We start from the raw sequence: 11906 nt of genomic DNA, 5'->3' as shown, positions 1-11906 counted from the left end.
CAAAATCAACTACCTGACTGTCCACCTTGATGAAGAATTCTATCGTGTTATAGGGGATGAAGTAACAATTTGACTTTATCGTCGCCACTTGCTAAGCAGCTCAGAGAGGTCAGCCCCCCTGGTCCTTTCCAGCAGCCTTTGGGCCAGCCCTGGTGCCAGGTGCTTATTGTTCTGAGCTGTGTTTATGTGTCACATTCCCAACAGGAAGCACCACTTTATTCAGCGCACTGCTCACCAAGTGCCTGGAGAAGGACGTGTATGCTGTTTGCCGCTACACTCCCCGGAGGAACACCCCACCCCGATTTGTGGCGTTGGTCCCACAGGAGGAGGCGCTGGATGATCAGAAAGTGCAGACCATCCCTCCAGGTCAGTGACACTGTCTCTCTCGGATCGCTCACTGACTGGGTGAGTACACTTGATTTGCAATTTTCTCCCCCCCTCAGTCTCTCCTTTCTGACTGAGTTATGGTCACACCAGTGCCACAGAATCTCTGGCACCTTTTCTCCCTGGAAAGACGGAGGATGAGGGGAGACTTAATAGAGGTGTATAAAATTATGAAAGGCATAGATAAGGTGAACGGTGGGAAGCTTTTCCCCAGGTCGGTGGTGACGTTCACGAGGGGTCATAGGTTCAAGGTGAAGGGGGGGAGGTTTAACACAGATATCAGAAGGACATATTTTACACAGAGGGTGGTGGGGGCCTGGAATGCGCTGCCAGGCAAGGTGGTGGAGGCGGACACACTGGGAACGTTTAAGACTTATCTAGATAGCCATATGAACGGAGTGGGAATGGAGGGATACAAAAGAATGGTCTCGTTTGGACCAGGGAGCGGCACGGGCTTGGAGGGCCGAAGGGCCTGTTCCTGTGCTGTATTGTTCTTTGTTCTGCGTGGCCACATATGATAATTATTCACACACTATTTGTCTATGGAGGGCATCGTAGCTGTTGCCTATCCTACCCCCACTCACCTTCCACACACACACACCACATACCACATGTATACACACACCACACGTACACACACCACACGTACACACATTACATGTACACTCATCACATGTACACTCATCACATGTACACACACCACATGTACACACACCACACGTACACACACCACACGTACACACACCACACGTACACACACCACACGTACACACATTACATGGACACTCATCACATGTACACACCACACGTACACACACCACACGTACACACATAGCACACATTTACACACATCTCAGGTACACACACGCACCACATGTACACAGACACACCACACGTACACGCACGCACCACATGTACGCACGCACCGCACGTACCACACGTACACACGCACCACACGTACACGCACGCACGTACCACACGTACACGCACGCACCACACGTACACGCACGCACCACACGTACACGCACGCACCACACATACACGCACGCACCACACGTACGCACGCACCACATGTACGCACGCACCACACGTACGCACGCACCACGCGTACACGCACGCACCACACGTACACGCACGCACCACACGTACGCACGCACCACACGTACACGCATGCACCACACGTACGCACCACACGTACGCGCGCGCACCACACGTACGCGCGCACACCACACGTACGCATGCACACCACACGTACACACATGCACCACACGTACGTGCGCGCACCACACGTACGCGCGTACACCACACGTACGCGCGCACACCACCCGTACGCGCGCACACCACACGTACGCGCGCACACCACACGTACGCGCGCACACCACACGTACGCGCGCACACCAGACGTACGCATGCACACCACACGTACACGCGCACACCGCACGTACACGCGCGCACCGCACGTACACGCGCACACCGCACGTACACACACATATATACACACAGTGGAGCCTGGCTGATTGTGTGCAGCTCCAATGCAGAGAGGAACTGAAACCAGATATTTGATTTGATTTATTATTGTCACATTTATTAGTATACAGTAAAAAGTATTGTTTCTTGCGCGCTATGCAGACAAAACATACCGTTCATAGAGAAGGAAAGGAGAGTGTGCAGAACGTAGTGTTACAGTCACAGCTCGGGGTGTAGAGAAAGATCAACGTAAGAGAAAGATAGCACCACAGCCTGGGCTTGGACTCAGATGAACTAACTTCAGATTTCTATAGTTCAGAGTTACAGCGGATACATGTTACAGTGGATGGATGAAAATTGAAGATTACATAATAACTGCTGAGAGGAAATTGATCCAATCTATAAAGGGGAAAAGATTGCAGGGCTGGGGGAAAGAGAAGGCTCTTGAGACGCATTGGATAAGCTCTTTCAAAGAGCCAGTATAGCCATGATGGGCTGAATGGATTCTATGCAGTGTCATTCAATGAATCATTTACCATCGCTGTAGCCCTGCATTACATTGGCAGTGCAGTGATTTTAGACGTGGGTCTTCACTTGTGGTTTCCTCCCTGGGAACAGTAACCTGACGATAGGCAGAGTTTTTTAAGCAATGTTGATTGAGGGATGAATACTGGCCGAGACACCAAGGAAAACTCCCCTGCTGCTCTTCAAAACAGGGTCGTTAACATCCACCTCCGAGGGAGGTGGGGACCGCAGTTTTCTGTCATGCTGAAAAGCATTAAAGTACACAAAGAATCCACCCCACGGAGCTGCAATCCCCACTCACACACGCACCCAGGGACCTGGGTCAATTCCCAGCTCGGGTCACTGTCTGTGTGGAGTCTGCACGTTCTCCCCGTGTCTGCGTGGGTTTCCTCCGGGTGCTCCGGTTTCCTCCCACAGTCTGAAAGACGTGCGGGTTAGGGTGGATTGGCCGTGCTAAATTCTCCCTCAGTGTACCCGAACAGGATTGTGGCGACGAGGGGATTTTCACAGTAACTTCATTGCAGTGTTAATGTAAACCTACTTGTGACACTAATAAAATAAACTTTGAAACTTTAAAACTTTACTAGTCGTAGCTTTGACCTGATTTCTGCAAAAACGCGAATGTTCATCCCAGGTCATCCCATCAAACGCAACTCCTGAGTCGGGCAGAGTGGACGTGTGAAATGCTCACCGATTCCTGGTACAAACAAAACCTTTCCGTCGTTTTCCCATCAGGATTCCACCTGATTTATTTGCCTTACGCCGACGATGTCAGGAAGATCGGCTTTACGGAGAAGCGAGTGGCCAGCGAGGATCAGATCGAGAAGATGAAATCAGTGGTGCAGAAGCTCCGGTTTAAATACAGGTCAGTCGGAGGTTCCAGCGATACTTTCTGCGCCTTTAGAGGATCACTGTCTGTGCGGAGAGTCTGCACGTTCTCCCCGTGTCTGCATGGGTTTCCTCCGGGTTCCTCCCACAGTCTGAAAGGTGTGCGGGATTGGCCGTGCTAAATTGCCCCTCAGTGACCCAGATGTGTAGATTAGAGGGACTAGCGGGGTAAATACATTGGGTTACGGGGATAGGACCTGGGGTGGGATTGTTGTCGGTGCAGACTCGGGCTGAATGGCCTCCTCCTGCACTGTAGGATTTCTATGATTTCCCCTGTGCAGATGAACAGGAAATTTCTGCAAATTCTCCTTAAAATAAAATGGTGACCATTTCTATCCCTCTGGATTAGGCCTGAGAGCTTTGAGAATCCGGTTATTCAGCGGCATTTCTGTAATCTGGAGGCACTGGCCCTCGATTTGAAGGAACCGGAAGAAGTTGAAGATTTGACACGTGAGTATCCTGCTGTACAGCTCGTACCCACTGCCCAGCAGCAAAAGGAATTAATTTGATTTGATTTATTATTGTCACATGTATTAACATACAGTGAAAAGTATTGTTTCTTGCGCACTATACAGACAAAGCATACCGTTCATAGAGAAGGAAAGGAGAGAGTGCAGAATGTAGTGTTACAGTCATAGCTAGGGTGTAGAGAAAGATCAACTTAATGCGAGGTCGGTCCGTTCAAAAGTCTGACAGCAGCAGGGAAGAAGCTGTTCTTGAGTCGGTTGGTACGTGACCTCAGACTTTTTCCCCGACAGAAGAAGGTGGAAGAGAGAATGTCCGAGGTGCGTGGGGTCCTTGATTATGAGAGAGGAGCTGGGGGGAGAGGGGGAGCTGGAGGGGAGACAGGGGAGCTGGGGGGAGAGGGGGAGCTGGGGGGGAGAGAGGGGGAGCTGGGGGGCGAGGGGGAGCTGGGGGGGAGAGAGGGGAGCTGGGGGGGAGCTGGGGGAAGAGGGGGAGCTGGGGGGGAGAGAAGGGGAGCTGGGGGGAGAGAGGGGAGCTGGGGGGAGAAAGGGGGAGCTGGGGGGGGAGAGGGGGAGCTGGGGGGAGAGGGGGAGCTGGGGGGGAGAGAGGGGGAGCTGGGGGGCGAGGGGGAGCTGGGGGGGAGAGAGGGGAGCTGGGGGGGAGCTGGGGGAAGAGGGGGAGCTGGGGGGGAGAGAAGGGGAGCTGGGGGGAGAGAGGGGAGCTGGGGGGAGAAAGGGGGAGCTGGGGGGGGAGAGGGGGAGCTGGGGGAGAGAGAGAGGGAGCTGCGGGGGGGGAGAGAGGGGGAGCTGGGGGGAGGGAGAATTGGGGTGGAGAGGGGGGGGGGTGGAGATGGGGAGTGGGGGTGGGGAGAGGGTGGAAGTATACCGTGAAAGGTCTGACACTGGGAAGTTCCGAAGAACAAAGGGACCTTGGCGTGTTTGTCCATAGATCTCTGAAGGCGGAAAGGCAGGTTAATAGGGTGGTGAAAAAGGCATATGGCACACTCGCCTTTATCAATCGGGGTATAGATTACAAAGCAGAGAGGTCATGATGGAGTTGTATAGAACTTTGGTGAGGCCACAGCTGGAGCACTGTGTGCGGTTCTGGTCGCCACATTATAGGAAGGATGTGAACACACTGGAGGGGGTGGAGAGGAGATTCACCAGGATGCTGCCTGGGACGGAGCATTTAAGTTATGAAGAGAGGTTGGATAGGCTTGGGTTGTTTTCTCTGGGACAGAGAAGACTGAGGGGTGACCTGATCGAGGTGAACAAGATTATGAGGGACATGGACAGGATGGATAGGGAGCAGCTGTTCCCCTGAGTTGAAGGGTCAGTTACGAGGGGACACAAGTTAAAAGTGAGGGGTGGGAGGTTTAGGGGGGATTTGAGGAAAAGGTTTTTTCCCCAGAGGGTGGTGAGGGTCTGGAATGCGCTGCCTGGGGGGGTGGTGGAGGCGGGATGCCTCACATCCTTTAAAAAGTACCTGGATGAGTACTTGGCACATCATAACATTCAGGGCTATTGGCCAAGTGCTGGCAAGTGGGATTAGGTGGGCAGGTCAGGGCATTTCATGCATCAGTGCAGATTTGGTGGGCCGAAGGGCCTCTTCTGCACTGGAGGATGCTGTGATTCTGAGCTGGGGGGGCAGAGAGGGGGAGCTGGGGGGCAGAGGTGGGGAGCTGGGGGGCAGAGAGGGGGAGCTGGGGGGCACAGAGGGGGAGCTGGGGGGCAGAGAGGGGGAGCTGGGGGAGAGAGAAGGGGAGCTGGGGGGCAGAGAGGGGGAGCTGGGGGGCAGAGAGGGGGAGCTGGGGGGCAGAGAGTGGGAACCGGGGGGAGAAGGGGAGCCAGAGGGGAGATGGGTGCTGGGGGGGAGGAGGAAAGGTAGAGAGGTGGAGAAGGGGGGTTGGAGAGGGAGAGCCGTGGGGGGGCGGGGGGGGGGCTGGAGGGAGCGTGGGGGGAGAAGCTGGGGGGGGAGAGAGGAAGCTGGAGAGGTGCAAATAAATGACTTTGATAGAGGAGCGTAATAGGGGAAATCGTCTTTTCCCCACACAGTGCCAAAGAATGATGTTATGGACAGGGGAATCGGACAGCTGGCAGAGGAGTTCCTGGAGCTGGTTTATCCCCCGGGCTATAACCCAGGTGAGAAGAGCCAACAGAAGAGGAAGCTCAGTGAGTACTGCGGCAAGGGGAGCAAATTAAACGTTGTGTCAGTAAATGCTCCGCCTGGGGTACAAGTGAGCCACACGGACACGGAAATCTCTGCTCAATTCTCTCAGAACTGAACCAGCTGGTCGCCAAAAGAAACAAAGAATTGCATTTCTTTAGCGCCTTTCCTCAGGACATTGTAAAACACTACAGTCAGTGAAGTGTAGTGGCCGCTGTAATTTATTACAACCCTGTTAGGAACATTTATAAAGAATTAACTGACCATAATTAACTGACAGAACTACGTCACTAGATTTCAACTTTTTCAAATAAAAACAAACTTTATTGTATTTTAGAGTTAAACAAAGCACTATTAACTCAACACCGCAGTTTATCATTCCTCATGCCTGTGAACTCAGTTCAAATTTGTGCTTCCTGCCCAAGAATTCCCCTATACGTGGCAAGAATATTGAAGGTGCATTCACTTCTGTAGAAACCAGCCCGTGAGGTATGCCACAGCCCTCCAGAATTCACTTTATCGTTCCTCCCTGTTAGTTATTTCCTGAGGAAAGGTTTTATGGGGATCCTGCCCATTGATTTTTGGCAAAGCAACCTTCCAACCTTTATTTAACATCACACAACTGTGGAGGTTCAGCTCCTTGTTCTGGTGGCTGGCAGGTACCCAACTTGCTCCTCAGAGTTTCCAAACAATTCTGTTGACTGCTTTCGGCCTCAGGGTTCTGGGGTGGACCACTGTAGATAATCCAGGGAACAAATAGCGGTTTTATTATACAGGACAGATGCAAGAATATCAAATTTCAAAGAGCAGCAATTAAAGATTATCAGTCGGGCTCGTAATGTGGCCCATTTACGCCTGCTAGAAATTACGTGTATTCATATGGAGGGACCTGTCCTCTACAGGCAAAAGGAACATGTCCAGGCACTGCCTTTTTTAATTAAATAGAAGCTTGGGAAGGGGGGGGTCAATAGTTCCCTGGCGCACCCACCATGGCAATACCTCAACCAATCAAAATCGATATGCTGACCAATCAGCACCCTTTTTTTCGTGGAGTATAAATTGTTACTCCCTTTGAAATTTGGCATTCTTGTGTCTGTCCTGATGAGTGCAAGATGAAAAGCTTTGACAGCACGCCTCTGTTTTTGCAGCGGTATTCAAATCCAGAGGGAAAATGTGGGTTCAAATGCCCACCATGACTGTCTGAGAATTCTAAGCTAGTGTTTGTTTTTTAAAACTTGATCAATAAAAAGTAGCTCCCGGTAAAAGTGACCCCAAAACCTGTCAGATTGTCAGAAAAATCCAACGACCGAGCTCATGTCTATTATGGAAGGGGGTGGCACGGCGGCACAGTGGTTAGCACCGCTGCCTCACAGCGCCAGGGACCCGGGTTCGATTCCCGACTTGGGTCACAGTCTGTGCAGAGTTTGCACGTTTCTCCCCGTGTCTGTGTGGGTTTCCTCCGGGTGCTCCGGTTTCGTCCTACAGTCCCGAAAGACGTGCTGGTTAGGGTGCATTGGCCGTGCTAAATTCTCCCTCAGTGTTACCCGAACAGGCGCCAGAGTGTGGTGACTGGGGGATTTTCACAGTAACTTCATTGCAGTGTTAATGTAAGCCCACTTGTGACTAATAAATAAACTTTAAACTTGCTGTCTTTACCAGCCTGTCCTCCTGGTGATTCCAGTCCCAATGAGGCTGACAGCTGAACGTTCTCTGAATTAACTTGGCAAGTCCCACACAAAACTGCCCTATTCATGGCAACTAAAGAAGGGCAATAAATGCCAGCGATGCCCGCTCCTCCAGAATGATTATTGTTTTACTGTCCCTTATAGAACATAGAACAGTACAGCACAGAACAGGCCCTTCGGCCCACGATGTTGTGCCGAGCTTTATTTGAAACCAAGATCAAGCTATCCCACTCCCTATCATCCTGGTGTGCTCCATGTGCCTATCCAATAACCGCTTAAATGTTCCTAAAGTGTCTGACTCCACTATCACTGCAGGCAGTCCATTCCACACCCCAACCACTCTCTGAGTAAAGAACCTACCTCAGACATCCTTCCTATATCTCCCACCATGAACCCTATAGTTATGCCCCCTTGTAATAGCTCCATCCACCCAAGGAAATAGTCTTTGAACGTTCGCTCTATCTATCCCCTTCATCATTTTATAAACCTCTATTAAGTCTCCCCTCAGCCTCCTCCGCTCCAGAGAGAACAGCCCGAACTCCCTCAACCTTTCCTCATAAGACCTACCCTCCAAACCAGGCAGCATCCTGGTAAATCTCCTCTGCACTCTTTCCAGCGCTTCCACATCCTTATAGTGAGGTGACCAGAACTGCACACAATATTCCAAATGTAATTCCAAATTATAAACAATGAACAGGTGTAAAGTAAATTTAAAAGTAAATTTTATTTATTAGTGTCTCAAGTAAGACTTAGATTGACACCGCAATGAAGTTACTGTGAAATTCCCCTAGTCTCCACACTCCGGCGCCTGTTCGGGTACACTGAGGGAGAACTTAGCACGGCCAATGCACCCTAACCAGCACATCTTTCGGACTGTGGGTGGAAACCGGAGCACCCGGAGGAAACCCACGCAGACACGGGGAGAACGTGCAGACTCCACACAGGCAGTGACCCGAGCCATAATTAACTGAAGTGGAATTGCACGGTGCTGTTTCTTATTAGCCGAATATTCAAGAGTGGGGCCATTGTTTGTCTTCGGTACTTCGGAGATTTGTCACGGTGACTGTCTGAAGAATGAACTGCTGTTCTCTGTGATCAGGCGACGCAGCCGGGGGAGCCGAGAAGAAGCCAAACGTGGAGGTGTCGCTGGGGAAGGAGGAGGTCAGGCAGTACCTGCGGAGCGGGACGCTGGGCAAGCTGACCGTGCCGGTGCTCAAGGAGGTCTGTAAACAGTACGGGCTGAGGGGCAGCAAGAAGCAGGAGCTGATCGACGCCATCACCGGTCACTTCGCTGAGAACTGACCGCGGTGGAATTCAGGCCATGGCCTGGGGGGGAGCGGGGGGGGGGGGGGCTGCGGGTTGTGTACGAGCAGCGGAGACTGTCGGGTTTAGCCGGGGAAAAGACCCAACTGGCCTTCCCAAATGAATCAAAACATCACAGGAACCTTCAAACTGTGACCCCACCGCCCCCCACCGCCCCACCGCAGCGAGCAGCCAGTATCCGAATCAGCTCTGATCCAAATATAACAGAACCAGGACTTGCTCTGACTCCGTGATTCCGACCATCTGCGTAATGAGGAGAGCCCAGGCTCTCCTTCCGAGGCCTCCAGGATATACAGGCCACCTCGCTGACAAGGAACTCAGAAATCTGCCCCCGGGATATTTTTGTACCTGTTGAATTTGTCACAAGTTTATTTTATACTTTGTGTTTTACAGGCCACCTGTCACCTACTCACCTCCAACAAAACCCAGTCCTGGGAAAGTCACTGCCACGTCTGAATATTATTTTCCTCCCTGTTATTTTTACCGGGGGGTTGGTGAGGAAGCCCCGGACTTGCTTATGGCAGAAAGGTACCTGTTAACAACCAGCTGGCACCGCCCAAGGGTAGTATACTGACCCTTGGCTACGCTCTTTACACTTGTAGTTCTAGTGAGTGGAGAGAGAAATAGGCAGCACGGAGCTGCAAAGGTTAACCTAAACATGCAAGATCCATGTGCGGGCTGGGTGGATTGGCCATACTAAATAGCGCCTTAGTGTCAGGGGGATTAGCAGGGTAAATATGTGGGGTAACGGGGATAGGGCTTGGGTGGGATTGTAGTCAGTGCAGACTCGATGGGCCGAATGGCCTCTTTCTGCCCTGAAGGGATTCTATGATTTTTCTTTAACAACGGTACAAAGTAATAACGAGGTTTTGGGACCTCGCTTTGATGGGAACAGTTACCGTATCAGATCAGTAATCTCTCGCTGGAAACAGAGGCAGGCCATTCAGCCCCTCGAGCCTGTTCTGGGTGAAGGCAGTTAGGGTTGCTCTGAGGTGAAAAGTTCAAATCAAATACAAACCATCTCTTCTCGCATTTCCCTCGCACGCTAACCAACCTTCAATCCTGATTTTGGCTGTCTGTATTTTTATATAAGTGACAAGATTAAAGAGTTTACTGGGGATGATTTTTTTGGGTACTTCCTGCCTGTTTTGTTGCCGCTCCTGTGTGTTTTTCTTCTCGAAACTCTATGGCCGGAATTTTCCCGTTCCGCCCGGCACGGGAATCGGAGCGGGCGAGGGGCGGAACGCGAAAAGGTCCGTTGACCTCGGGTGGGATTTTACGGTTTCAGGACGAGTGAGTCTGTAAAATCCCGCTCTTTCTTATTTACTTCCTCTCTCGGACCTCAGAGTCCTGAGATTCCACATCACCATCTCCAGACCACCACCATTGCTCACTCAGTGTTTAATTGAACCATACTCTGAACATTTTTTTGTAGCTTCCCCAGAGCTCCATCATAGTTGCCTTGAGTTCCACAGCATCACTCTCAGAGCCCCATCGCAGCTGCTTCACAGCATCACTGCAGCTCTCACGCCGCACCCCTGCAGCTCCATCGCAGCACCACTGCAGCTCCCTCGCAGCACCACTGCAGCTCCCTCGCAGCACCCCTGCAGCTCCCTCACAGCATCACTGCAGCTCCCTCGCAGCATCACTGCAGCTCCCTCGCAGCATCACTGCTGCTCCCTCGCAGCATCACTGCAGCTCCCTCGCAGCACCCCTGCAGCTCCCTCGCGGCACCCCTGCAGCTCCCTCGCGGCACCCCTGCAGCTCCCTCGCGGCACCCCTGCAGCTCCCTCGCGGCACCCCTGCAGCTCCCTCGCGGCACTGCCTGCAGCTCCCTCGCGGCACTGCCTGCAGCTCCCTCGCAGCACCTCTGCAGCTCCCTCGCAGCACCGCTGCAGCTCCCTCGCAGCACCTCTGCAGCTTCCTCCTTCGAGTTCCATAGTAATGATGTTCACCTCCTATATTGAGGACAAGACATGCAGCCGCTGGTGATTATACCCGAGCAACGAGTATGGCTCCCAGGAGGAAATCTTCCATTGATATGTTTCTAAGATAACTGTTTAAAGAAGCGGTTGTGTACGGGTCAGGACTTCATAATGTCGAGAAGTTAAAATAATTCACTGTTTTGTTGAAGTAAAATATTTGAGAATCTGTTTCTGTTTTTCTGATACGGCTATTGTTGGGAAATTGGGATTACCCAGCGGCAGCTGGATTCAGTGTCACGACAGTGAGGGGCAAACTCCGCCCAGTGTGATTCTGAAGCTCCATTATCATGAGAATCATAGAATCCCTACAGTGCAGAAGGAGGCCATTCGGCCCATCGAGTCTGCACCGACCACAATCCCACCCAGGTCCTATCCCCATAACCCCACATATTTACCCTGCTGGTCCCCCTGACACGAAGGGGCAATTTAGCACGGCCAATCCACCTACCCCATACATCTTTGGAGTGTGGGAGGAAACCGGAGCACCCGGAGGAAACCCACGCAGACACGGGGAGAATGTGCAAACTCCACACAGACAATGACCCAGGCCAGGAATCGAACTCAGGTCCCTGGCGTTGTGAGGCAGCAGTGCCAACCACTGTGCCCATCGTGGCATTTATCTGTCATATCTGAGGGAGGGGGTGATTCTCTCCAGGCTCAGCCAGTATTAATTTATCGCACTCTCACTTTGGGACTGGAGTCTGCTGACAGAACCCTGCTCCAGGGTTTGGGCACATTAGGCTGGCACTGCAGGGCGATACCAGGGGGATGCTGCATTGTCAATGGTGCCATTCCCCCAATGGAACATCAATTCTGACCATTGTCTGGTTTCAGGGCAGCATCGAGATCTATGATTCAAACACAGTCACTCAGTGGCACACTGGTTGGCACTGCTGCCCCACAGCGCCAGGGACCCGGGTTCAATTCCCAGCCAGGGTTACTGTGTGGAGTTTGCACATTCTCACCATGTCTGCGTGGGTTTCCTCCTACAGTCCAAAGGTCTGCGGGTTAGGTGGAT

The 11906-nt window shown here is 52.1% G+C and overlaps 1 protein-coding gene across 1 annotated transcript; it reads left to right on the top strand.

The window, feature by feature from the left end:
* Positions 1-204: 204 nt before the first annotated feature.
* Positions 205-10027, top strand: LOC144489511 (X-ray repair cross-complementing protein 5-like; the record flags this gene model as incomplete). Its single annotated transcript, XM_078207376.1, has 5 exons — positions 205-366; positions 3112-3241; positions 3614-3714; positions 5784-5870; positions 8680-10027. Coding segments are annotated over 5 exons (683 nt in total), but the record flags the coding sequence as incomplete, so codon positions are not given.
* Positions 10028-11906: the final 1879 nt, after the last annotated feature.

Source organism: Mustelus asterias, unplaced genomic scaffold (genome assembly GCF_964213995.1).
Source record: "Mustelus asterias unplaced genomic scaffold, sMusAst1.hap1.1 HAP1_SCAFFOLD_2260, whole genome shotgun sequence".
Taxonomy (NCBI): domain Eukaryota; kingdom Metazoa; phylum Chordata; class Chondrichthyes; order Carcharhiniformes; family Triakidae; genus Mustelus; species Mustelus asterias.
This window is presented reverse-complemented; position numbering and strand designations above follow the sequence as displayed.